The sequence below is a fragment of the Apiospora aurea genome (genome assembly GCF_038362705.1).
Source record: "Apiospora aurea strain CBS 24483 chromosome Unknown utg000002l_segment0_segment0, whole genome shotgun sequence".
NCBI classification, from domain to species: Eukaryota; Fungi; Ascomycota; class Sordariomycetes; order Amphisphaeriales; family Apiosporaceae; genus Apiospora; species Apiospora aurea.
Window position 1 is genome coordinate 1,044,094 of NW_027117389.1, and position 27,054 is coordinate 1,071,147.

General features: G+C 49.7%; 8 protein-coding genes across 8 annotated transcripts; 3 read left to right on the forward strand and 5 right to left on the reverse strand.

Moving 5' to 3' along the window:
- Positions 1-4,308: 4,308 nt before the first annotated feature.
- On the reverse strand, positions 4,309-7,048 carry PG986_002733 (kinesin light chain 1; the record flags this gene model as incomplete). The annotated part of the gene is made up of 7 exons (XM_066838955.1): positions 4,309-4,734; positions 4,799-5,057; positions 5,107-5,856; positions 5,912-6,005; positions 6,054-6,534; positions 6,589-6,804; positions 6,938-7,048. Coding segments are annotated over 7 exons (2,337 nt in total), but the record flags the coding sequence as incomplete, so codon positions are not given.
- Positions 7,049-11,206: 4,158 nt separating this feature from the next.
- On the forward strand, positions 11,207-13,108 carry PG986_002734 (uncharacterized protein; the record flags this gene model as incomplete). Its single annotated transcript, XM_066838956.1, has 1 exon — positions 11,207-13,108. One exon carries the CDS (start codon positions 11,207-11,209, stop codon positions 13,106-13,108), a length of 1,902 nt encoding a protein of 633 aa, XP_066704020.1.
- A 259-nt stretch (positions 13,109-13,367) lies between these two features.
- Positions 13,368-15,075, forward strand: PG986_002735 (thiamine pyrophosphate enzyme; the record flags this gene model as incomplete). Its single annotated transcript, XM_066838957.1, has 3 exons — positions 13,368-13,378; positions 13,611-14,701; positions 14,786-15,075. 3 exons carry the CDS (start codon positions 13,368-13,370, stop codon positions 15,073-15,075), a joined length of 1,392 nt encoding a protein of 463 aa, XP_066704021.1.
- Positions 15,076-15,311: 236 nt separating this feature from the next.
- Positions 15,312-16,875, reverse strand: PG986_002736 (ergosterol biosynthesis ERG4/ERG24; the record flags this gene model as incomplete). Its single annotated transcript, XM_066838958.1, has 3 exons — positions 15,312-16,414; positions 16,477-16,784; positions 16,838-16,875. 3 exons carry the CDS (start codon positions 16,873-16,875, stop codon positions 15,312-15,314), a joined length of 1,449 nt encoding a protein of 482 aa, XP_066704022.1.
- A 424-nt stretch (positions 16,876-17,299) lies between these two features.
- On the reverse strand, positions 17,300-18,765 carry PG986_002737 (uncharacterized protein; the record flags this gene model as incomplete). Its single annotated transcript, XM_066838959.1, has 3 exons — positions 17,300-17,768; positions 17,829-18,183; positions 18,315-18,765. 3 exons carry the CDS (start codon positions 18,763-18,765, stop codon positions 17,300-17,302), a joined length of 1,275 nt encoding a protein of 424 aa, XP_066704023.1.
- A 1,345-nt stretch (positions 18,766-20,110) lies between these two features.
- PG986_002738 (P-loop containing nucleoside triphosphate hydrolase protein) lies at positions 20,111-22,664 on the forward strand (the record flags this gene model as incomplete). The annotated part of the gene is made up of 5 exons (XM_066838960.1): positions 20,111-21,166; positions 21,215-21,791; positions 21,846-22,049; positions 22,108-22,380; positions 22,456-22,664. The coding sequence occupies 5 exons, from the start codon at positions 20,111-20,113 to the stop codon at positions 22,662-22,664; spliced, it is 2,319 nt and encodes a 772-aa protein (XP_066704024.1).
- A 506-nt stretch (positions 22,665-23,170) lies between these two features.
- PG986_002739 (uncharacterized protein) lies at positions 23,171-23,936 on the reverse strand (the record flags this gene model as incomplete). Its single annotated transcript, XM_066838961.1, has 2 exons — positions 23,171-23,570; positions 23,698-23,936. 2 exons carry the CDS (start codon positions 23,934-23,936, stop codon positions 23,171-23,173), a joined length of 639 nt encoding a protein of 212 aa, XP_066704025.1.
- A 1,242-nt stretch (positions 23,937-25,178) lies between these two features.
- On the reverse strand, positions 25,179-26,260 carry PG986_002740 (uncharacterized protein; the record flags this gene model as incomplete). The annotated part of the gene is made up of 2 exons (XM_066838962.1): positions 25,179-25,485; positions 25,677-26,260. 2 exons carry the CDS (start codon positions 26,258-26,260, stop codon positions 25,179-25,181), a joined length of 891 nt encoding a protein of 296 aa, XP_066704026.1.
- Positions 26,261-27,054: the final 794 nt, after the last annotated feature.

Here is a 27,054-nt window from a genome sequence, read left to right on the forward strand (position 1 = left end):
TACGGATAACGTCGGTAATTAATCGAATAGCTAGCTCGGTAGACCGCTACGTCCGGTTTTTTATTTAGCCTTTAAGTAAAAGCGAGTACTCTTCGGCTATTCCGGTAATTCGCCGGTTTATAGCTATTTCTATTACTTTCCTGACCGTATTAAGTAATAAAATAGGTTTTTATCCACCAGGTGTTTATTTTTCGGTTACTGTTTTATTTAGCTTTGGGATTACGATAACTTTTGCCGTACGGAAACGTTTAGGGAAGTAAGTAAGCCGGAAGCTCGTTGTCGCTAAGCCGGTTAACGTTTGGAAAAGGGGTTCCTTATACGCTTTAAGGAAACTAGGAGGTAAAAGGTTTTCCCCTAGAGCTTTCTAAGGTTCCGTTTGTTTAATAATATTTCTTATTTCTTTAACCGTTACCTCTACCTCGATAGGGGTAAGGCTAGGGGCGTGGTTTAGTACGGTATTTAAGTCCGTAAAGTCGGTTTCTGGGTTAAGGAAAAACTTTTTCGAAAAGAGCGTAGTTTTTTCGTCGTGGCTTCGCGCCTCGTTAACAGTTTTTTCGTTACGTCGTAATTTTAGGATTCCCGCTGTTTATAGTAACGTTTAGTTCCGTAGTTAAGCTTATTATTCGAGCGACCAAAGTATTTTAAAATCGTGGGAGGCAGCGGCGACTGCGTAGCGTTAGCTTTTCGTTTTCGTTATTTAAACGATTCTTTTTAGGTCCGTTTTTAACTCGGTATATTAGTTTTAAATATATTACGAGGGTACCGCGAAATAGGCTCGGTATCGTTATTTCGTTATAATCTGCGCTTTTTAAACTTTCGGTAATTACTAGGGCGTATTTTTACTAGTATAGGGTTTTTTTTTTAGGGCTGCTATATCGGTAATCTTTCGTAGGTCGCTTATAAGGTTATCGATAACTTAATTCAGCTTTTCCGGGCTTATTAGCTCGGCGATATCGGTTAAACGTACTCCGGTTTCCGCCCGTACTAACCTTTTATTTAATATCGTTTAGTTTTATTCCTCTACTTTCGTTTTACTACCTCGTAACGAGTTAGCTTTTAGTTCGACGCGGACAACCTATGCCCTATAGTTAAAACCTTTTAAGCCAGGGTCTTTTTTATATAAAATTATCGTTTCTCGTGTTACCTAAGCTAAGTTTAACGTGGAATCTCTTTATCCGTAACGTCGTTTCATGATTTCTTTATATAGCGTAATTAGCTCTAAGTTCTATTAGTCCGTAAAGGTAAAAAGGTTGTCTGCTCCGTACGATTTTTTACCATACACGTTCCAGAGCGAATAGTATATATTAAAGTTTCCGACGAGTAAATATTGCCCGGGGTACGAAATCGTATCGAGGTCGCTTAAGGGGCTCCGTTATTAAGAAGTTTTTTAAATTAGCGAATATATAAACTATACAGTAAAGCGGCTATTTTTTCCCCTCGGTATCGTAACGGTAACTTAATTAGGGCCTACTTTAGTCTTTAGTTTAATAATATCGAGGCGTTTATATATATAGATAGCCGTTCGGCTTTCGCCGTAAATTACTCGATATTTAGTTATCTTTAGGCAGTACGCGGTTTACGTGCGGGGGTTCGTTTATATTTTTTATAGTATTAATATATCGTACTCTTTTTAGTTAATTAAAATAAATATCGTTATTACTTTTAATACTACGACGTTCTAATATACTATTCGTAAACTTATAATTATAAAACTATAATAGTATTTTACGTTAATAAAGGAACGACGGTACCGCGCCGGCTTTATAAACGTATTTCTTTACCTTAACTGCTCGCTATCGAATCGAATCGCGGGCGGCCTTTTTCCGCGAGATTACTATATACCCTTTTTTATCGCTAATAAAGAGCGTCGTCAATAGTAATAAACGCCCTATTCCTACCGAGCTATCGCCGGTGCTACGGATTTCGAATTAGCGAAGCCGGTGGGCATAAGCTTTTTTTACGCGTTCTTTCTGCTAGATCGCTACGGGGCAGCCGTAATCCTACGCCGTATATTCTCTGCCGTAATTAACACAACGTTTCCTGCCTCGTAGTCCTTTTTAGGGGTATTCTTAGTTTCCTTTAAAGTATACTACTATAAAACAGTAGCTATATCGCTATTGTTTTCGATAATACTTAACTATATAGCCGTAGCCGTAATAGCGGTAATATTATTAAATACGGAGGCTGGCGTTATACGGTTCGTAGTCGAAGATCTCGGAATTCTATATTAAGCCGTTATTATATAAATTTTTCGCAGTTTAAACGAAGCTTATATACAGAATAAGGGAAGCGTAGCGTACTTCGGGATTCTTCGGTAAGCTACGCTTATATTTCGAGATCTTTTTCGGGTTATATTTATTTACGAATAAATTACGTAGTAACGCGGCTTCGTTATAAGTATTCCGTAGCTTTTTTATTGGGACCCTTTTCGCGATAACTGCGAGTTTTTTGTAAGTAAGCTGCGCGTTAATCTCGAAGGCGTTTAAAACCCATCTATTATTTTTTATATGTTTTTTCGCTTTGTTTTTAAAAATAAGGATAATATCGCCACTAAGTAGTTTCTTTGTTGCGATAGCTTCGTTATGCCCGATTACTATATTAACGTTTTATACGATATTTACTGGCCTCTTTTTTTAGATATCGTTGAATTAATTTACGCTTTTAATTACTACTTCGCGGTTTCGGCGGGCTAGGACGATAACTTTCGATTATTAAGTAATAAGATCGCTACTACGCGGCGTAAATATAATTTAAGCTTAAAACTTAATTTATATAGTTTTAAAATTTTATATAGTTTAAATAATAGTTTTTCCGACTATTTTTCGCAATTCCCCGCGGGTTATTAGCGCGTTATCGTTATCGTCGAGGTGCGGTCGTAATTCGGTCGTTTCGGTGCGAAATTCCCTAATTATTTAAAAAATTTTTTACGCTTACTACTAGGGGCTACTAAATTAGCGATCAGTTTCTTTAAATACTTTAATCCTTTTTCGATACCTCTTTTCGAGCTATTTTCGTTACTAGGACGCGTTTAAGGCGTTTAAAGTCTTTAGTTATACGCCGCGACGTTGCTTCGCGGGTAGTGCTAATTTTACGCGAGTCCGGCGCGACCGGTATTAATAATCATCGGATTATCTATCGGATTATTTATACCGTAGCGCCTTAGCTACGTCCCCTCGATAAAGGTTCGGCTAGGTTAATTCGACCTCGTAGATTTAAATAATAAAGTTTATTTTCGATTATTCGATGGTTCGACCGAGTTATTAATCTTTTCCCTTATCCGACGAATATATAAAACATTGGTTATGATCCACGCCACCGCTTACTAGTGGAGGAAACGTTAACATTGGATGACACTCCCGACTGGCGGCGGTAAGGGGTATCTGTGGTAACAATTTGCTCCGCGTACAGACGATGTTGGGCTAGAATGTCATAATGCTTAGTCATTGGCACTTTAGTTGCTCCTGGAAAAAGGGTTATTCTGTCAATGCCAATGCGTCTTCTCCCAGTGTGCCACCGTGGCCGTACGCCAAATCACGACGGCCCTGCTCATTGAACGTGGTCCTATCAAGAGCTTGTTCCTGGAGAGAATTCGTTCGGGTGTCGGTGAAGCCCCGGTCTAGATCTTGGCCACAATACGCGAGCCGAGCGATCTTTTGACGTTCACCGCCGGTCTTGCAAGACATATTTCCCTGCCTTCCCGTAAACTTCCACGTTTTCGTACTTGGTCTTTTTCACAAGCAGAAACCAAATGCATGATTTGACATAAAGGTGGTGTGAGAATTGCAAGGGAGCCAGAAGAGCTGAATATCGTCAAATTGGAGTCTGTGGTAACGAAAAGACAACGAGGCGGACTTACGGTCATAGACCACCGTTCAGGTCTCTGCTTTAGTGTGTTACATAACCATAATTACTTAGCCATGGCATAATAGAAATGGTCAATGTTCGTTGCTTCGACTAAAGGCATTCAATGATTTTCGAGTATACAACTATACGTTGTTGAAACCTCCTGTTTTCTTTGATACGGTTTGAATTTATGGTAGCCCGTACTAGATAAACACTTCTAGAAAAAGAGTACCGGAGTAGCAATGGGGCAGTGACGTGGTAGGCTGCCTCGCTATCCGCTCTTCGGCCAGCTCAAGGTTGGAGATAGGTCAACCAATTTGTATCGCCTCTGGACAAAGCTTCAAACCTTTTCACCGTGGTTCATCAAGAGCTTCGGTCTCTGAACTGAATATGGATACAGAATCTTAATAACTTTGACTACAGTCGATATATTTCTGGCCCGATGCCCTTTTCCGGGACTGACTCGATATCGTAGAAATGTCGGCCTGGCCGCCCCTTGGCATGCCTGAACATGAAAAACCACATCAAAAAGGTGACGAATATCGAGACAAGCGTGATGGCAGCGGAAAGCCCAAACGGACCCCATTTGAATATCCAAATCGCGTCTTCCTCGCCTAACGGTTCACTCCATCGGAAAATCCCGCCCTGGAGGATGCTCTGCGCCAAAGAAATTAGATAATATGTCATAAGCTTTACAGTAGACGGTGCAGGCAGCCTTACAAGAAGAAATGTCCCGGGTAGAAAGAAAATAGTGATCAAGGTCGTAATGTGCATTGCCGCGGTTCCCTCCTCTGTCTTGGACGCAATACTTTCCAGATTTTGGGCCAAAACGCGACTGCTTTCGGAATGGATCCGTCTGAATCTGTCGGAATACTGTAGTATTTCATGATACTATGTTGAAACTTGCGTTAGTCGCTTTCCTCATGAAGGTCAAGAGGGCTGCGCGAGGACGTACGAGGCTCTTTCCATCCCTTGCCAACTTCTCGAGCGTCTCCCACTGCTTCTTTCTTCGGTCGAGATCTGCCCCTAACTTGTCCACCTTCCGAAGAAATAAGGCAAATTCAGTCGTAGATTGGCGTCTGATTTCCCCTGGCATGGCTTCGAAGACTAATATGTGCTGGTAGTACTGCTTGATGTCTTGCAGGCTAGTCAAATTCATCTCCAGCGCGAGATGGCCTTTCTCGATTGTGTCGATCAACCAACCCTTGAAGTTTCTGTAACTCCGTGAAGGAGAAATCTTCGGGCCCCGGGCTATCTTTGAACTGGTCTTGGGGCCTGATACCCTCTGGACTCGGGTCATACACCTGCGGTTGGCTCAAACAGCCGGTTCTCGACCGCCCACCAATTGCACTGCCTTGTTTCTCGTTCCATCGATTTGGGATTGGTTGGCTTTCGTAATTGCAGAAGGACTTTTGGTAGCCAGCAACATTGGTGTCCAAATAGGCTATTTGCGCTTTGCGGGTGAGTTTATGTAGCGACTGCTCTAGTTCTTCCAAATGCCAGCACCAGTTGTCACAACTAGCTTCGAGTAGTAGCAACTGCATAGTAAGAGTATTAGAGAAGCTAGTTGGCATATTCCGTGGTGAACTCGACCGTTTATCATTAGCATATTCGTCATGAATATTTTCTCGGGTGGTTGCGTTTGCTTTGATAGTCATCCTGAACGCGCCACCATTTATGACGTCGAAAGAGTGGTAGACAGCCAGTTGGCGAAGAACCCAGCACGATGATTGGTTGGGCTCCGATCTCTCGGCCACGCTCAACAGATAAGACAACCTGATTGCGTTGGCGGATCGGTTAGCAGATGGCACTGCCATTTCCTCTTTGTCGGGCACTGAAAGGGTATCATCCGAGTGAAACCCAGTTCGGGCTATGCCCTGGGGCCCATCAGTTGAACGGAATGCGAAGACATGGTCCAGCACAGACTCTGGTATCTGATGGTAGGAATAGAGGTACGCAAACATTTCAAACGAGCAATTGAGCGGTAAATGGGGTGACCATCCGTCTATGGAACTATACATAGTCATCAGCCATATCGTCTATAAAGGGGGGCTCTGGGGCAACTTACACGTATCGGAACTTCGGATCTTTGACAATGTCCTGAGACCCATGCAGATGCCTTTTCACACCATCCAGACTCTTAACAGATTCAACGCACATATCTAGGCGGGTCAGCGCGGTCCATATGCGAGCAGATAAGGTAAACGTACCGTTCTCTCCTTCTTTAAGTTCCAGGAATGTCAAACAATGATTAGCCTTGGCGTCGAATATCTTGTTTTTGGTTTCTGGATCGTGGATTGTACGATACAAATCCCTGACCTTGCTCCTCGACGACGCATTGAATAAAAGACTATTCGGATATTCCAGGTACCGAGAGCAGCTCTCCAGAAAGCAGATGTCATAGTCCACATAAGTGACGGCTTGTCTGCAGCGGTTCCGTCGCAGGGGTGATACGCGACTTTCTGCTTTGTGTATTTCTTCCCGTAGCCTTCGCATTGCATTGGCCTGTCCTTCGCCGTAAAGAAGGGGGATCTGTATGTCGAAGAGGCCAAGCAGGGAGTAGGCTTTGTCTTCGCTGCGTGTAGTGTTGCGTCCATTTACCCAGGCAAGTCGCTGGAGAATGCTGAAATCGGACAGAGGTCTGCCACGGAGGGCATCGGCAGGGATTCCCGTGATGTCTTCGATGAGTGACTATAGCGTTCGCTTGTCTCCAAGTCGCACCCCCTTTCGGGAGAAGAATTCAACAGAGGCTGGAGCAAGTAGCTCTTGAAGCGTCCAACCACGAGTGAACCATCGGCTCTTCCGGAAGGTGAGCTCCCAAGCGGGCTGATTCGGTGACTTTCCGTCGCCAGTGCCAAAGCCATACCCTGAAACGTCCGCAAGGTAGACATAGCACTTTTCCGAACCTCTGTACCAGCGAAACATGCAGGTGATGGATTCCTGAACCTCGGCGCTGCTTGCCTTGTCAATTACAACAAGTGTCGACCCAGAAAAATTCTAGGCCATCTCGACGCGGTTGATTCCCACAGAACCTGATCTTTTCGTGCCCATGCTTATGCTTGTTGGTTCCGCTTGTCACCTCTTGAAGGCCCACCTCCTCGCTTCCCCATGTATGCGAAAGTATGGCATAAGGGGGAAGTTTGGCGTTACTGAAGAAATCTTCCAAGTGAATATCTCCTGCGGCGGTCTGTACCAAGAGCCGCATTTCATCGGCTGATGGTATACGATCAAGAGATTGAAATTCGATGCCTCATCTGCTGTTGGTGCATTTCAATGAGTAGTGCATTGGAAAAGTCCAAAGTGCCACACCTGGGAGCTTCATGACCTATGTAGACACTGAAGTTTCTTTTTCTGTCTTTTCTTTTTCCCGCACACGTCTGTGAGGCCATTTGGATTGGTTCAAAATCCCGCCTTCGACCCTTGGCTTGCATTGGGGCTTACTGCATACCTACATTTGCAAGAAGTGATCGACAAGGCAACCTGCTAAAGAAAGCAGACGCACAGAAAACCCGAGTAGATGTAAATCACTGGTGGTGATCTCGCCCTGCCCAGTCCCAGTTTATGTCGCTCATGCCAATCAAGAGCGGCCTCCCATTTGAAAAGATGAGAAGGGGTCACCTCTGCCTGTACATCGTTTTGAGTGCTTGCTTTCGTGGTCTGCATATCGTTGCGGGCGTCAGGCAACCCAGTCAGCCCAATCAGGCGACCTTGTGTGTGTGGAGATAGTTGCATCGTACTGCCGAATCCGGGGGCTGTGCGTCCTGGGTCGTTATTCTGCCTGATGAACAGGGGTGTTGTCAAGTACTCTAAATAAGTCAGCCACTTGATAAGCTGCTATGTAGTAAGTACACAATCATTCGTCTCTACCTATCTGGATGGGCTGGGTGGTGTATTAGTCATCGGTACGGGCATACATGTACTTGCTTCTGCTAACACCACCCACTTTGAGTGAGGGGGTGGCAGTGGTAAGCAGAGCACGGATTAGCATTTGCCAGTAATCCGGTTTGTGATACCCGAGCCCATTCGTAGTCTGCCTTTATATCAGTCTTTACAACATGTTAGCACGCACTTACATCTATCAACCACTGAGTAGCGAGAATCGCGAGGTCAGGCTCTTGCAAATTCGCAGCCCCACTGGCCACGGTACAGACCCACGGCTTTCCCTCGAGCTTCGGCACGAGTCCTTGACCAATGAGTCGATACACTATGCTGCGCTTTCATATGTCTGGGGCAGCAGCCCGAGCAAGGGCCTTGTGGAAATCGAGCTCAACGGGGACCCGTTCTGGATCACTCGCAACCTGCATGCCGAGCTGAGCAGACTCTTGGGCTGCACTGGATACGCCGCTGACTGTTGGCTCTGGATCGACGCCATCTGTATCAACCAAAGCGACCCTTTCGAAAAGAGTTGGCAAGTCTCTCAGATGGGCACGATTTATAGCCGAGCAGACCTGGTCTATATGATGGCAGGTTCGGGTTCTGTCGAAACCGACCGCGCCATGGATTTCATGGCTCGAATCGGACCTCGAGCTGTGTCGTGTGGTGCACTCGACCCATGGACGTGGGAGAAGGAAGTAGCTGTGCGTACATACCTTTCCGCGCGTCCTTTCTCCCTGTCGCAGGGAATCGACAGGAATTACGAAGGGGACTCTGAGCCTGCTCGCTTCATCTATGACTTAAGATGCAACCCCCATCGGCTGCCCCCCCTCAAATGACATACCTAAAATAGATGTAAAAATCAACAACATCAGCAATAGATAGGTCAATTGAACAACGCACACTGCATTTTAAGGCCTGTTTCGGCTGGTGCGTACTACAATAGAATCACCCTCACCACCAGCTCGATTTGCATCACTTTCCACCACCTCATCGGCGCGCCTTTTCGGCCTTTTCGGCCTCTTCCTTGGCTTTCCTTCTTTGACGTCCTCTTAAACCTCCCTAATGTTTATTATATATATAAAGCCCTCATTAGGGTCCTCGTCGACTTTTCTCCTCTTTTAAGATTTTGTTTTTTTTAAATCTGCCTTTAAACCGGCTTTTTCCTACTTTAACCGGCCGATCCGGGCCGTTAAATTATTAACACTTTTACCGAGCTTTTTTATAGTAACCTTTTAATTAAAATACCGGTGGTAACATTAATACTAAGTATCGTAGCCCCTAAATTTTTAACCTGCCGGCTATTTTTAAGCGTCTCGATCCTTCCAGCCTTCGGTTTAGCTGGTTAACGCGCATCCTCGGCGGCGATAACCTCATTAATAATTCGCACTATATTAATACGACGGAGCCTGTTATTTATCGGCTTATCGATATTAAGGGGGTAAATATTAATTATTACCTATTTACTAGCGATAACTTTAAAAGTAAAGGCCACTTTATATACTTTAGCCTAAGCTTAAAAAAAGTCCCCTTTTTTAACGTAATTATTATTAATAACAATATATACTAAGTCGAGCTCCTTTCGGAACCTCTTTTTTAGGACTTTAAAATAGCTAATATCTAAGGGCTAAAGTATATAAAAACTGTGTAGTAATAAATAAAGGAGTTATACCTTAGCCTTTAACGCTATTAATATAAAGTTATTATCGATATAATTTCTATATCTATTTAGAATTAGGAGCCTCTATTAATTAAGGTTATTAGGCTTAATTAAAAAAATAAAGATCTTTTTTAGCTATTTTAAAACTATAGGATTAAAAATCCATCCTTTTAATAACGCTTTAAAGGCTTAATCTTTATATTTATAATTAACTTTATCCTCTTTTTAAAGGAACTATTATTATTAAACCGATTAGCTTTTAAATATAACTAAAGGCGGTAAAATATTATTAATAGTATTAATATACTTTAAAATAGTTACCTACTCGCGATTAGCCGAGTCGTTCCGCATTAAACTTTAATAGGCGGCAGGGCCGATTATTATAATACCTTTTTTATCGTTATCGTAGTTCCTATTTTATCGGCGTTAAATTTAAATCGAAAGGGTACACTTATAATTATAATAGTGTTAAACCGATTAAAAAACCCTCGCACGGCCCCGTTTAATATATATACGAGGCGCCGGAAATTTATCGCTTTAGTACGCACGGTCTTAAAAGCCGGATAACGTTTTAGAAAACGGTATACTTATCGCTTACCGATAAGATAATCGACCCCTTTTATAAAAAGGATACGTTAAGCATATATACGAAAAAATCGGTGCGTAGGTGCGTAGCCTAGGCTGGCTTAAAAAAGGGCCTATTTAGCTAAAAAGGTCTCTTCCGTAAAAGTGAACAACTGCCGAGTTTTATCCTATTCTTTTTTTAAATGTTAACCCCCTAAATCGGTTACGAAGGGTACCCCTGTTAATATTGTGGTCTTTAGCCGCACGGTTAATGCTTCCGCCGGCCAGCACGGCTTAGACCGTTTAGGCAATGCGAGCTTTTTTAGTTATATTAGTAGTGGTGAAAAAGGAAAAAAAGAGGAAGAGATTAATCTACTTTAATTAATAAACGAGTAAGATTTAACCCCTTTATATACTGTTATTGTTGCTTAGGGGCTCTAGAATCATCTGAAATCTGGAGGGGTCATTTAGGGGGGGCAGCCGATAGGGGTTGCATCTTAAAGGATGGTGTGGTTGCTCACTTCGTCTGAGTTAACTAAAACGGCTTTATGCACCGTTATGATCGAACCACCCCTGAAACGTACTTTCTGAGCACAGCCTTATATGAACCCTTGCTGAGGTATTGGATGGACGCTGGCAAGTATGCCTCGCCATTGAATCTGACACGGTCCCCGACCGGACCGCAGTGGAAGCTGGGTTACAGTTCCATCGATCGGGCAAAGATACCCGACTGGGCCAAACAAGGCCATTCGTGAAATTTCTTCGGCCTAGATGTACGATGGTCATATATCGCTCACAGTATGCTGTGGATAAGCGCGTATCATGGATGGCTCTATCCACGTCTTTCTGCACCGGATGAGGCGAGATCGAATTGCCACTGGATCGAGTATCTAAGCGATGTACAACCACACATGAACACCTTGAGATTGCCTTATGTTGGATGCAGCTCCTTGGCGAATATAAAAATAGCTCCCGTCGAGCCAACATCACTAAGTAATATCAACATCAACATCCTCTCCCCAATCACTGGCTCACCCCTATCCCCAATTTGAAACAATTTTGTTCCTGTCCATCATGGCGGTTACCCAATCCCCAAGACATCCAATTGCACTACCCACGTCACCTACACCACCTTCATCTCACAGTCCTGCTACACCCAGTCTGGCTCAGTCCAGGTCATCTAATTCCACGTCGAAAGCCCGAAAGAAAGTGCATCGAGCACATGTAATCGCCAGCCCCTGGTGGAAATGGAGTATAGAGCTGATTATGTGCTTCCTCATCTTAATTGTACCCTTCGTGGCACTGGGCACGTTGCTGCCGTACCATGGAAAGCCATTACCACAATGGCCCTTCAGAATCACCATCAACTCTTTGATCTCCATATACTCTACAGTCCTCAAAGCTGCCATCAGCGTCGTGCTATCAAGCGGCTTAGGCCAGCTTCAGTGGGCCTGGTTCCGCTCTCTGAGGCCGCTACACGACGCAGTTCGCTACGATGAAGCTACACGAGGGCCATGGGGTTCGCTGCAAATTCTCTATTTCCATCGGCTGCGACAACCCCTGACGGCGCTTGGGGCCCTGATCATGATTCTGACTGTTGGGGTCGATCCCTTTGTCCAACAAGTACTCCGCACTGTGGACTGTAACTCCTACTCAGACCACGAGCAAGCCTTACTCCCCCGTGCGAACGTCTTCGGCGACTTTGGTATCAAAGACGACCCGTTTCTGTCAATAAGCAAAGAGCAGTTGGACCTGCGATCGGCAACTTTCGAAGGTGTCATGTCGAGCGGCACGACGGATGCCTCTCAATGCCCGACCGGCAATTGTACCTTTCCGACAAACTTCACCACCTTGGGTATCTGCCACCAATGCCATGACGAATCCGACCAGATATCAGTAGTTAGAACATGCGTGCCAGCCTTCCCCCTATGGCGAAGGAATTGGGACCACTGCTCCGAGAACTCTAGCGTCGTCATCAACTCAACTCTCCGAATAGACAACGAAAACAATACACTGGACATGACGTTTCCCTGGCCAACTGGGGAAACATACAGACAGTCCGAGCCCCGGACGATGAACCATATGGACATGTTCAAAATGATGTCCAGGATGGACCAAGCTGGGGTTGAAATATTCTTCCTGGTTGGCGAGACATTGTACTCACAATCCAAAGTCGACCCCTTCAGAGGGCAACAGATAGGTGGTTGCGAAGGGCGGACCAATTGGCGTTGCCAGGGCCGAGGAGCAGCAAAGTGTACGCTCAAGATATGCGTCAGAGAGTATTCTGCAACCGTTGAAGCGGGGCTCCTGAGAGAAACACTTCTGTCCCAATCGACACCAATGATGATCCCACCGCCTGGATTCCCCAAGAGCGACCTGGATCTGAAGAACATACCTGCCATCCTCGACGCTCACTGCTTCGATGCCGCTCTCAGCCGGGACTTGGAGCAGAGGGGATACCAGTTGGATCCGCAGGTCCGCTGGCATTCTTTCAACGTGTCCCAGGACAACCAAACCACAACGCCGATGTACCCTACTTTGCTGGAGAAGGGATGCCTCTTCAGCGTCCCTGACAGAGGCAAGCTCTTGGCTGGGATGGGTAGTGTATACTCGGAAATCGGGTTCGAATTGAAAACTCGTCTCAAAAAGGACGGTACACTCGAGCCTTTCCTGAATACTTTCAGTCTCACGCAGGAGATGCTCCACATTTACAACTACGGCGATGTCGATTTCGAGCGCATAGACAAGATCATGGCCAACGTCAGCGAATCTCTGACGAGATTCATTCGCACGCACGGGAACCCGGAATACCCGAAACCTGCCGTGGGCCTCGTCTGGCGCCATACCGTGTGTGCCCGCGTCGACTGGTGGTGGTCCTTATACCCTGTTACCCTGGCATTTGGCTCGTTGGTTTTCTTCGTGCTGGTCTTATGCCTCCAGGACCGCGAGATACCGGTGTGGAAATCATCGCCTTTGGTTTGGATACTTCGCGGCTCCGCGGCGCGAGACCAAGGCGGAACGGTAGGCCATCTATCCAGATTTCCGCAGTCTGGAAAGGATGAGCTCGAGAAGACGTCTCGACAGATCGGAGTGTCGCTGCAGACAGGCTTCATGCAGTATTACCAGCTGGAGAAACTTCCCCACGAAGGGAGTACAGAACAGATATAGAGAAGAGAAGCATCGTCTATGCCGTCGCTGCATACTTAGGGGAACCCGTGTTTTGTTTTTTGAATAGCATCAGTTCAGGATAATTTAATACTTCAAGCTTGGTACGATTGAAAGAACCCGCGAGACCGAGGAGTAGCGGCTGGGCCCCAAGATCCGTTCTAATTGGCCCTTATCGGGTGACCTTCCAAGTGACGCCGGCCTGGGGAGCTGGGTGGCAGGTACCCGACAGGCAGCAAGTCACTGCAGTTGTGCCTCCAATATGCGAGCGGGGTACGTCGCATCACCTTGTAGGTAGGCGCTTCCAACCACCAGCTGTGCCGTACTTAGGTACTGAGCTTACGGAGCGGCCTGAAGCCTACACGAAAGCGACATGTAAGAAGAGGGTGGAGACTCGGGCGGCAGCTCCTGCTAGACCGCCACGAGAAGCCATCAGGTCTACTCATCACTGTGGCCTGCAGCTATCTCTTTTCAATCGTACTGTCATTGTACGACAGTACTGCAGGTACACCGGCGAAGACCGTACGGGGCTCAACATCAAACAGACTGTCGGACGAGCATTGCAGTTCGCCAACAGTACACCACGGGGTCCTGTGTATGTGGCTGCCGCACGCGAGGTCGTGGCCGAAGAGATCTCACCCCAGGCCCCATTGAACCAAAAGCAATGGGGGCCGATCGGACCAAGTGCGCTTCCAACTGGTGCAGTGCACGACATCCCCGCGGCTCTCGTGCATGCCCAGCGCCCGCTGGCCATCACGGGGTATTCCGGCCGCGACCGCCGAACCCCGGAGCTCCTTGTTGCACTGGCGGATCTCATTCCTGGCATTCGCGTTCACGATACCGGTGGCAGTGACATGTGCTTTCCCTTCTCGCACTCATCATCCGAGGGCTTCCGGCTCAGCTCCGATGAGTGCACTCAAGACGCTGATTTGATATTCCTATTGGACTGCGACGTTCCTTGGATCCCGTCACGCAACCCCCGACCGGAGAACGCAAAGATATATCATGTCGACTGCGGCCCGTTGAATCAGGCTATGCCGGTCTCCTTTTCCCCTGCCGACGGACGGTGGAGGGCGGATAGCTACACGGCGCTCAAGCAACTCGTCGCCCACATCGAGAGTGACGACTCGCTAGTGGAAGCACTCCGGGATCCCAAGTACGCAGCCCGCGGAGCGGCTCAGGCAGAGACCCACAGGGCTCGTCTGGTCGACATCGAACCTAGTCCCTCCCTGGGAGACCAAGAACCGTTGGATGCGCATAACGTCGGAAGCCTTTTGAAGACTTTGCTACCCGAGTCGACCACCTTCGTCGTGGAGGCTGTCACGGCATCCCACACAATGTCGGACCAGATACAACCCAGTCGGCCTGGAAGCTGGATCAATTGCGGAGGTACAGGTATCGGGTGGAGTAATGGCGCCGCGATGGGCGTGAAGATGGCACTGGTTGACCAAGAAAGCGACCATGAGAAGGGCCAGAGCAGCCTGGTTTGCCAGATCGTCGGCGACGGGAGCTTCATGTGTGCGGCGCCGTCCAGTGCGTTGTGGGTTGCTAGCGAGTACAAGCTTCCGGTCCTCACGATTCTCTTGAATAAGGGAGGTAAGTTACTGCTTGCATGCATATACCCCGATTGTGATGTACCTCCGGTCTCTTCGTGCGTACTGATATAATGGCCTCGTCCAGGCTGGAAGGCGCCCCGTAACTCCACCCAGCTGGCATATCCGAATGGCCTGAACACTTCTGCCACCGACGAGGAGATTAACATCTCGTTTCGACCTACGCCTAACTATGCGGCGTTGGCCGAGGCCGCGGCAGGATCCGAGACAGGTGGGAGGAGCACGGCAAAGGGCACAGAGGCGTGGATGAAAGGCGTCAGAGGGAGGACGGTTGATGAGTTCAGAAAGGCACTTGAGCAGGCGAATACACGGGTAGACAAGGATGGGAAAGGGATGTTGATTGAAGTTCTGATGTGAAGGCCTTGCATTTTCTTGTCGATTCCTCTCTTTGGTCTTGGGTTTTCTTCATCTACCTCCGATCTCGTTCTTGCTTGACCAGGAAATTTTGACTCGAGGTCGCCGGATAACTGTAACCGAGTCCAAGTGGTGTCATACATATGGCTCCTTGTCTGATTCTCATCGCCCACGCCTTCGAATCCTTCAACTTGGATGTGTCATCCCCCGGAGTAATATAATGGTGCCAGACGTGGTAATCAGTAGATGCCAGGCAAGATCCTCCACCGCACAATCTTCTTGTACTTCTCCCAGTCCTCTCCATACTTCTCAGCACAAGCAAGGTCGTCCCGGCGCTCCCGATGCATGAGCAGGGTGGCAAAGTACAAGGCATAGAAGTATGTAAAGACAATGCCGTAGCCCTTGGCAGGTCCCTGTACCACAGTTCGGCCATCTAGCATGGTAATGGCATCAGTTGCGGACGAACTAGTGCCGATCGGAAGGATCAGGTAGCCAGCCAATGCCGTCGGCAAACTGAAAGGCGAAGCCTGAATCCAGTCGCCCAGATAGTTCATGTGGCGCGACATGCCCCACCAACCGCCGGTGAGTAGTCGCGTGCCCCTTTTGGTCTGGATATAGGGCAGGTCCTTGACGCTCGGGTGGTCCGGCTGGGTCCGGAAGCGGGTCTTCTGCGAGTTCGCTGCGCGGAAAATGTAGAGTCCCAACAAGAAAACGGCGGTGACGGCAATGAGACCAGGGGTGCCGAGGTAGACCGGGTAGACCGACAGGTATCGGCATTGAGTCGAGTAGAGAAAAGGCACCCAGGCAATGTCACCGAAGACGAGCATGAAGCCGAGGCCGTCCATGGTGATGTCCATCATATTCAGTAGGCCGGTCTCGAAGTACTGGCCCTCGAGGATGTAGTACATCTGCACCACCGTGGTGAAGACGATACTGTCGCTGAGGAAGCCGTAGGTACGGTACTGCTTCGCGACGAAGGCCAGGTCCAGCAGCATCCAGCCCGTCAGGCCGGGGCGCATCTCCAGCCAGGACTTGAGGTCGATCTCGCCGAAGAGGGGTAGGGTGATGCGAGGGTTGAGCTCGCGCCCGATGAAGAAGTCGTAGATGACATTGCCGGTCTGCCCGCCCACGGCCAGCTCTCGCAGAGTCGGGTCGGGTTTGGCCGGGTTGATGCTGAAGCTGGCAACATAGACGTACACGGATATGAGGTTGGACAGGGCTAGGCTGGCCGTGAGTAGCTGGAGGTAGTTGTCCGAGATGAAAGTCCAGACAACGAAATCGGCGCCCTGGAAGTAAGTGCCGATGGCGCAAGCGACCAGCTGGACGACGGTGGAAGAGAAAGCTTGAAGAGTCTTATCAGCTGCTGTACTTGAATAATTCATGAGACTCTCAAGAGTTACGCACAGTTGAATCGATATTTGAGAGGCCGACCTGACTGCTTCAGCTTGGTCCCTAATACCTCGTTGGCCGGAAGAACGACAAAGAGGACAAGGCTCAGCAGATAATATGCCAGAAGCCATCCGGTGACCTCCCAGCTCATGAACCCCCAGAGGCCATTTTGTGGCCAAGGGATTTGAGATTTGAGGGTCTCCCAGGTCAAGTCCCTTGGGTTCAACAAGATGGGGGCCGGACATCCGGTCTTGTCGTTGCAGGTGAAGTAGAGGGCGTTGAGGAGAAGTGGCAGACCACAGGCTATGGCCACGGCACCGAAGCTGCGCACATATTAGAGAACAGACTGAGACACATGAGTAATACACCAACTTACGGGCCTCCAAACTCGTACTTTGGCTTCAGCGGCGCCATTGGAAGGTTGTGTCAAGTTGCAACTCTACTCTTTGGAAGGGGGTTGGATTGGAGTGCATAGTCTTGTCAAAGAGGCGTTTCACCCGAACCTTATAAAGAAACAATCTAGTGGGGAAAAGCTGGTCCTTCGGACCGGAGCAACTTGGAAAATGGTGTGATACGGAACTAAGATATCCGGGCGACGGCGGTGCTCGTATTCGTATCGCGGGATGCAGGGGTGGCTACATACTCTAAGATCGCACTAGCCCCTATGCGCACTGTGGGGCATGAGGGGGGTAAGCTTGAGGAATAGGTGCAATCCGGTAATCAAAGTTGGAGTTGCGCTTTTATATACACTTAATGAAATAGATGCTACGTTAGTGAAAGCCACCTTCGATCTCTTGATGCAGCACATGCATCCCATGTGACTCATGTCCCATCTCTCCTACAGCGCCAGCGTCTGTCCACTCAACCTTACATCCGAACCCTTCGGGTTAAGTGACTCGATCGTCAACTTCTCCGTCCGACTCACGTCGAGCTGGAGACAGGCTGAACGCCCCGTCGTCGTGAAAAGGACCTTGACGTTGCCGCTGCGGAGAGTTTTGAGCAGTTCGGACAGGATGTTGTTGGTGCTGCGGTCGTCTAACCAGTGAAGGCCATCAATGACACAGAGCATCTGCATGTCGAGGATTTTCACTATGTCCCCAAGCAGCCTCAGTGTCTCGGGGAGCGACTCGAGGGTTCCGTTGACCAGACTCAGCCGCACCTCGGACAAGTTGACGCTGGTCTCGAAACGAGGTAGAAGCAGCTCCATCGCTTGGCGCGTCAGGGCGGTTATGAGAGCAACACTGGCTTGGGCCTCTCGAGTACTGTTGCCTGGACGGAGGATCTCGCCTCTGGGAAGATGGCAGAAGCTGGTACAAGTGTGTTTAGCAATTATGTTACCTCAACACCGGCATTCTTCGGAGGCTTACTACGACATCACAGGCACCTCTCCTTGTCCGGCCAAGTCCACAACTCTGGCAGCGATCGTTGTAAGTGGGTTGTACTCATCCCTGAGCGGCGATGCGGGACCCTCCAGCCAAAGGATGCTGGGGTCCCCCTTGGTCCAACTTGATAGGCGATTAATGACTCGGTCTGTTTGCATCACCGGACGGAGTTGCAAGCCAGGTAGGCGGACACGATCCCGCTCGAATAAATCTTCGAAATGCTTCGAATGCAGCAGAACGTCATCTGCCATCACTTCCAAGCTTGCGGAAACGGAAGCCACCGCTGTTGACAAGACGGTCAGGCCGGTGGCATACCCAAGAGTTCCTTGCTGCGCGGTATCTAGATGCTCATTAGCGATCAATCCATGTCAATAGCATAAAGACGTTTAGATTCGGTGTTAGCTTCCGGGAAATGCAAACGGAAGCAGAAGTCCATATGTTCTTGTTTGTTGGGCAGTGGGATGTACTTACGGACTGCTGCACGCGCATCGATCACAGCTCGAAGCGCTTCGTCGCCCAGCATCTTGTTCAAAGTGCCAGCCAGATGGTCCATCAATTGCCTCTGCGTCGGGATCTCCCTTCGTCTCATAGCCTCAACCCGCTCAGCTTCCATCCGATTGGCCGTGTTGATGATCTCGGCTCTCAGCCTGGCTTCGCCTTCTTGGCCGGCAATTATGTTTCGCTCCAGATTCTCCAGCTGAAGCCGCAACGCCCTGAGTTCGGCTCTTGAACCTTGTTCGGCCAAGCGTTGGATCTTGCTGGCTCGGTTATTGATCCTGCTGATTTGATCTTCGTACTTCTTGCAAAGGTCCTCGTTGAACGAGCCAAGTAGCCTCTTCAGTCGCTTCTTTGTCAAGTAGTCGACGAGTTGTGAAAGGAGGAGAAAGATCTCGGCGTACAAGGTCGCCACAGCCTCTTTCATCTCTAGAGTTTCGTACAGCTCAAGTTCAATTTGGCACTCTGCGACGTGATCGGTGATGATTGAGAGAGCTTCGGAAAACCCCTCGATGACTCGTTCGTAGTTTGCACTGGCCTGTAGAGCAGTCAGCCAAAACACCCTGTCACTGCTTTGGGGGGACTATGATGTTGCTTTTTACCTTTAGCACGACGTTCAATGTCCCTGTAAAAACTGAGATGTACTCGTTGCCTTCGGGGAGGATCTTGAGGAGAGATCTGTGGGAGTTTATACCACGACAAACTTTTCGAAACAGGTGTATAGCTTTGCCGTGACGTGTGTTTTCGTGCTGACTCTGCCAGTTGTCTTGTATCCTTTTGATGACGTCCAGCACTCCTTCAATCGTGGGATCAGACGAACGCAGGTCAAGTTGGTCAGCTTGTGGGCATCCGTGATAGAATACAGCCAGCTTTTCTTTGAGGTTTATTGATTCAATATTCAGGGTCTTTTCAATCGGATCCCTGCCGATGTCAGCTGCATTTTGTGCTGTTAAGGAGAAGTCCTTACACATGGTCGTCATCGCGTCTCTCGAAGAATCGTCGCCAAGGGTCTATGTCTTGAATTCTCCCTCGATCATGGGCCAGAACTTGGGTCAGCGGATAAGCGGCACTTTCTTCTGTGACTCTCTCATCTACATCGAAGCTGTACACTACGACAGAATTAGCCCCCTTATGGAAAATGTATGATACAGTCCATGAATTGTCGATAGCAACTGAAGACCTGGGATATGAAGATGCATGCTGAAAAGGAGAAACGAGGACCAATCCTTACTGCGCACGATTCTTTGCGAAGCACGAACATCATCCAATCCGTCCATTTCAATGTTGGCATTTGACTCGCTGCTGAGTGGTTGCGGTCAGAAAGTGCGAAGATGTTGTCCCATCCTCTTCCACGAGACAACTTGACTACAGAGAAAGCACCAGTTCATTGCAGTGCACAGGCTTGGCTTACCATACCACGTTGCACACTTCACCGAAAACAAAAACTGATCCATGCATTAGTAGCTCTCACGTAAGATTGCCACTTCACCAATCCAATCGAGAATTTGATTGGCGTTTGTGTCTTCCCCTCACCGGAATGATCAGCCTATCATTCTCAAGGGACAAAAGTTGCGGCTGGGCTCGATAATGCAGGATGTGTGGTAGCTGAGGGGTTTCGTGCACTGTCGGCGGCATCTTTGTGCTTCCTCTAGGTATTCTTTGGATTATGACCAAAGGCTCATCCAATCTGTTCCTATGAGTCTTGGGACACATCCTGCTCGGCCAGCTCACTCCTTGAGCTTTAAAGTATCCCTGTGCCAAGCTGAACGCACATGGCGGAACATTCAGTTGCCCTATCGCCAGCTCTCGACGCCCCGCACACGCCTGACTTCGATGCCATGTCTTCTGCTGTGCCTGCTTCTCCTCTAGAAGGTCCGCGTACGCCACCGAACTCCAGTCCACCGGGAGAACCAGTGCCGCCCCCGGAAAACTTGAGGGCTCGCATTGGTTACCGTACAGAGTATCGAAATGCTCTTACGAAAGAACTGATCAAAGAGGAGACTTCCGACACACCGCAAACAAACCTCTCGGAAGATCAACCCCAGGAGCTAGTCTTCGAAGTGGTGAAGACATACACGTTCATTCCACGGCGGGGCAATATTGATAATGATTGGGTACCCCAACCCATCACAGAACCCACCTTCGCAATCAAGCTCTACTCGCCAGCCATTCTCAATGCGCTGAAGACTGTCGTGAAATACTACCCAAACCAAGAACTAAGCGGCGACATCATTATTCAGGCACCTTACTGCGTCCTCGTACATCATTATGACGAGCTGCAAAGCTACGCGACAGAGCGCTCAGCGACCCCTCCGGAGACATTATGCGTACACGACCGATTCGTGGCAGAGCATGTAAATGCATTGATCCATTTCTTGGACGAGACCGTGATGGAGAATGTGAGATCCGAGATGGAGAGAAACGCAAGAGGCTTTTACACTTTTGCCCATGCGTGGGTGTCTCACAAACCAGGCAGGACCATGTTAAACCAATTCCGGAGCGATAACAGATGGGTACCCGGAGTCATCTCCTCGGTGTCTGGCGGTACGTTTACCAGCCCACCATCCGTATGGACAATCATCTACTGGCACCTCAAATACGAGGGGCAGTACCTCAGGCGGATATGGAAGTCCACCCGTATCGACCCATTCGACGGAGAAACCAGTTTGGAGGGATCGTGCACTAGATTCATCGATTCGCACGAGGTAGAGAAGAGCGAAGACCCTATTGTCCAGGAATTGATAAGTTGGGGCCGTGTGTACTGCCGTCTTCTCAAGAAGCAGTGTATGCACCATTCTGGACTAAATACGAAAGTCCCTTTCCAGCAGGTATGTTTGACAAGGAGCCACGGTCGAACACATATTGACAGGATCCAGATTGATGGATTGGTCATGGCAGACGCTCAAACAGCCATATCCATGAAATACCCGAAGAACGTGATGAACGCCAATGACTTACGCAAAGGAGGTTGGCGTTGCCCGTGCTCAGTCTGCCAATCGGTCCGGAATGATGTCGGCGAAAGCGATTTCGAAGCCCTCTTTAGCGATTACGATACGATTGACTCCGAGACTTGGGAGGAAGAACTAATGACTGCACATCAATACCTTCTCTGTCCGCCTTTCGTTCGTGTATTCGTTTTTAGAACAAGGGCATGGGGTAAGATCCGTCCCTGGACGTCATGTTACGGTGGAGTGGCTGACAGCGAGACAGAGCGAGTCCATGTTAAAAACCTTGCGGATCCCGTTTTCGACGAGGAAATGGTCAACAACTTGATCATAGACAAGAAGAAGAAACTCACTCTGATATCTCTTGCGAAATGCTTTGCACGCAGGAACAGAGCCGAGGAAACCATACCCAAGCCCATGTGGAGTGCCGATTTTGTCGAAGGGAAAGGTACGGGACTAGTCTTCCTGCTTCATGGGAAGCCTGGCGTCGGGAAAACTCTCACAGCTGGTATGTCTGAAGTCGATGGTCTTTGGGACTATATCATCTAATCCTCAGTCGCAGAATGTATCGCGGCCTTCACCAAGCGACCCCTAATGATCTTGACCGCCAGCGATGTCGGTACTCGCCCTAGGGAGGTGGAGGCAAACTTATCCAACCACTTCATGCTTGCGAAAAGCTGGGGTGCTGTCCTTCTCATTGATGAGGCAGATGTCTTCATGGAACGAAGATCCACTGCCGACTTGGAGCGCAACAGCTTGGTCGCTGGTTAGTGAAAGACAGTACATCCAGTCTGTTTTGTTCGTGACTAAAGACCCTGATGCAGGCTTCCTCAGAGCCCTCGAGTACTATGAGGGCATACTGTTCCTGACCACCAACCGAGTTGGATCGTTTGATGACGCCTTCATATCCCGCGTCCACGTCCAACTGTACTATCCAGAGTTCACCGAGGACCAGAGGCAGCAGGTCTGGCAGACCTTCGTGAACAAACTCGACCGCGATCGCAAGGGTTACATGCGGCTCAGTTACGCGGCCAAAGAGTATATCCGAGAATCCAAGAAGAGGGATCTAAAGTGGAATGGTCGGGAGATCAGAAACGGTATTTACTTTTGGGCTGCTATATCACAGCTATCAGCAGTATACATCGGCTAATCGAAGAACTCGTACACTGTAGCTTTCCAAACGGCGGTCTCACTTGCCGAGTACGATGCGGAAAAGGATGAGGAAGGGACTATCCTCGTGACCGACCAGCACCTACGTGCGGTAGTGGAGCTATCGAAGGACTTCAAGGACTATTTGAAGGAACTACACATGGCCGACGAGGACAAGCGAGCTCAAGGGCGAGCTGAGAGACTGGACAGCTTTAAGGGAGATAAGAACTAGGAGTGATTGGGGACTCAGTAAGAGGTACAAGAGATATATCAAGGTTGGATAGGTAAGATATGAGGCAGACTGCTACACTGGGTAGGTAAAGCTAGGTTTCTTACTCTTCCATATTTCCACAGCCAAGTCAAACAAGCCCTCACACAGGTCTGATCTTTATTGCTTTGCCTGCCCTTTTCGCCTCTATTATTACCTATATATGTACATCCGAAACAAACGCCCTACTGATTCATCCAACGGAGAAATGTCGGGAGTTCCAAAACCTGAATTGCGCAGAATTTCTTGGGTATCTTAAAATGGGGACAACTCTTGCCGCTGTCACGTGATGCGCGCTCTTACTTCGTCTTTCTTTTTCTCGCTCTCGCGACGGCCACACCCGATGCCGCCGTGGGTCTAGTCCAGCTACATATGACATCTTCATTGCTTGCCTTCCCATCACCACGTCGAGCCCCTCCACCCCACCCCCCACTCAACTTCCTTCGCTCTCTCGCTCTCTCTTTCTCTCATCATTTGGCGCTCTGGAACGCACACGGTCCATAACCTGCCAGATCGCCCTTGTTCCCGTCCTTGGAGATGGTGACCTTGGGGTGCCCCTTGGGGCACTGGTCGTCCTTGTGGCTGCCCGGGTAGTCGTAGGTGAAGGCGCAAATGTTGCTGATGTAGGACCAACCGTTGCAGTGGTCCTCGGTCGAGGTCCAGCACGCCTCGCAGCACTCCTGGGCGTCGTTGGCCGTCGGGTAGTCGATCTGGATCGGGGCGTCGGGCACGTAGACGTTGGCCATTTTGACGTTGTCGATAAAGTTCGCGGGGTCGCACTTGCCGCCGGCGTCCGTGGGGCTCGGCTTGCCCGTCGACGTCGGCGACGCCGTGGCGGTGCCGGTCTGGGTGGCGGTAGGGGAGTTGTCGCTGCGAGTCCGAGAGTCAGTAAAGAACGAATTCCGATCTTCATACTTGGTTGGGGTCTTGAAAAAAAAAGAAAAAAGAAAAAAAAAAAAAAAAAGAAGATATGGCGGAGTTGAGGGTTGAAACTTACCCAGAGTTTTCGGCCTGGCGCCGCAGGGCCGGCGGGAGCAGGATGCCTAGCAGGGTGAAGGTGATGATGCAGACGACGCTGAGGATGCCGATGATGGTGTAGAAGCGGCGGTACTGGGTAACGTGGGCGCGGGCGCGGACGTACCACACGTTCTTGACGGCGCGGAAGCCCGCGGGTCGCGTGTTGGAGTTTTGGCCCAGCTCGTAGAAGCTGTCCGTGGTTTGCCAGTGCGGTGCCATGTTGAACGGAGTAGTGGCCTGGTGGGCAAACTTTGGGTTACGGTTTGTGGCGTATTTATTTCATTCATTCGGCGACACAGGGAAAAATGTCGAGAGGGATCGGTCGACCGCGCCTCAGAAACTGGAAATTTATCTTCTCGAAGGGGTGGTGCGTGGCGGTTGCGGTTGCGTTACCTCACGGCGACCAGGCGGCGAGAGGGTGAGGGTGAGTTTTCCCCTCCAGGGAGGATGAATGAGGAATAACCCACGTTACGGACGGCGGATGCGGGCTTACTTCGGGGTCGCGCAACTGCAGGAGCTGCAGCAAAGAGAGAGAGAGAAGAAAACAAAAGGTGACAAACAGAAAAGAGTAAGAAGGAAAGAGACGGGAAGTGGTATGACGGAGTATGTGAGCGGTGGCTGACGGTTGCTGACTTTGTCCTGCAAGGTAACAAGCATTGAATCTTTTGGGCGTTTGGGCGTTTTGGCGTTTTCCCAATATCCGGTGTGGGGGAAGCGTGAGAGTGGGTGGATAAGGGGCGTACTGGCTTAAGTACCGCCCCAACTGCCAACCCGCTGAAAGGGAGAAGGTCCAGTGTAATTGTGAAGATGGGCGTGCAACTTGGTTCACGGCGTGTGCAGAGCGTTTGTCTCTGACTGTCCCGATGCCACTTTCGAAGCCTCGCATTTGGCATTCGGGAAAGGATCGCTTGATTGGCCCCCACGTGGTGCTCGTGGATGGAGCCAGGGTCGGCCTCTTGCTGGTTTTCGTATTTCGGTAGCGCTGACGCCCTGCACCTCGTTCTTTCTAACGGCGCACTTGGCCGGCATCGACCCTTTCGGCGGCAGACAGACCAACGAATTCGCCTTCTTCAGTCGTCGTTCTTCGCATTCATTCAATTCACTCTCGCTGCTTTCTATGTATCAACATCGCCAACCCGTTTTCTCGACGCGCGAGAGCCTTTCAAATTCCATGCCATGCTCGTCACTCAAGCGGTCGCAAGCAAGTCCTAGCGGCTGGCTGCATCATGCCTGCATCATGTCTGCACCGCCACGGGAACCGCCGAATTGATCAGTCCAACAGCTCATTCATACTTACGCATTAGCAGTCAAGGTACTTTCGACGCAGCAACACTCAAATCCATCCCGCTTGTTTTTTAGGGTATCGTCAATCTACTTCTCATCCACTTCGTTAAAATTCCCCGAACTCCATCCAGGACGATCGCAAACCCCGAGCAAGGCCTGTCCTGTCCCGCCCACTACCTAGCCTATCGAAAAAATCATCCGCGCGCCAGCAAACAGGCTCAGCACCACCATCGCCAAAGCACCGCCCGCGGCCGGCGCCAGCGACCCCGCGGCCGCGTTCGGCACGTCGGACGCCTTGTGGATGAGCGGGACGGCCGCCACGACGGTCATGACGACCATCTCGGCGATTTCCGACGGTGCGTACACGCTCGCCAGCGGCGTGGACGTGAGGGGCGCGACCGTCTTGCTCGGCTCGGGCTCCGTGACGATTGACACGAATCGCGTGGTGACGGTCGAGCTGATGACGGTGGTGATGGTCTCGTAACTGGGCCAATAGTAATCCCCCCCGTAGCACAGGTCGGCCTTCCAGTCCTTCGCGGACGTCAAGGGGGCGATTGACGAGAAACAGCGACCGGCTTTTTTGTTTTGGTAGCCGATGCGTGGCAAGGAATCATCGAAAGGCCATGGTCAGCTTCGTGCCTACCTATGAAGGGCTAGGGTTTTGGCTCGCTTTACCTGGGGCAGCAAAATGCTAGGGTCTCGTCGGGCGCCTTGATTTGGCGATATACCTCTAACAGCGGCACCTCCCTGCCCAAGGTGTCGTCGTATCCAGTCTCCCATATGTCCCCAGCCAGCGACCCTGTCCCGTTCCAGGCGTCCGGCTTCGCAGCCGCACCCGTGGCGCGGGCCATGGTGCCGGCCGTGGTCCACCCCGAGGGGCACGCCACGCCAGGGGAGTAGTAGCTGGCGACACGGACACCTACCGGGACGTCGCTAGCAAACAGCGACATCTCTTTGCCGGCGCTGGGAAAGCAGCCCAGGTAGTACGGCGAGGCCGTGGTGGTGGCACAATCTCCCGCATAGGCGATCTGGTATCTGAGATTGTCGCTGCGATAGATGACGCGCCCCTCGGTCGCTGTGGCGCATAAGGGATCGGCGGTGAAGGTGGTCGTAAGTGGGCCGTAGTTTAAGGCCGTGTAGCCAAAGTACTCGGTTGCGATGGGCATGACGAAGGCAGAAGACCGGGATAGCCGTGCGGCCCACTTGGAGCTGGATGCTTGTACAATAGGTAAGTCACTGTAGCAAAATTGTAGCCACATGGCGATCGCAATCTTTTGCAAAACCCTAAGCGGCCATCACCGTGAAAAAAAAGGGCGCGCGTTGTGGGAGGACTTAAATACTTGGCGACATAGGCAGCAACTGTTTGGAATCGAACGGTCCAATTTCCCGACGTGGGTTCGATTGCTTTTGGCAACATTGCGGCGCTATCTCGCTTACGGCGAGTCCCCTTCTGTTTCGAGGGTCTTCGCCCATCAATCAATTGTCCTTCAGGGTCGTCTCATTGGCCTCAAGGGTCGTCTCCACGGGCTCGGGTCCATAAGCGGGTACCAGACCGGGGTGTCAGCCGGATCCCGGCAATCTGGATCATGTTCCTTACTCCTTTCGGATCAATATTAATGAGTCATCCGGCAACAAGCAGCGCGACGGGCAGGTATTAACAGAAATAGCACAATGTTAACCTGCCCTAGTATAATCGTATGATGAGGGCTGAATAGTCGGACGGGTATCGTGATCTACAGATGCAGCTAGCCACGATCATCTGCCCGTGCTATTTATACCGGGGCACGCGCCTAGGCTTGGTTATAGGACGCTGGATGTGTACTAGTACCAAGCTATACTCTTGGTGCTCTGGAAACAGCAGATCCGGGGACTTTTCCTACCTCGTCCTGCTTAGTGCCACTGATGAGGTTAGAGTCGTACTGCGTCGGATCTAGAAGAGTGCCGAAGTTGCTGTTTTGCTTCGCGTCACAATAAATCTACTCTCTTCTCAAATGAGTATGCCAGAGATCAAAACTCCATTATCGTGAAGTTTACAGAACTTACCAGATGTTAC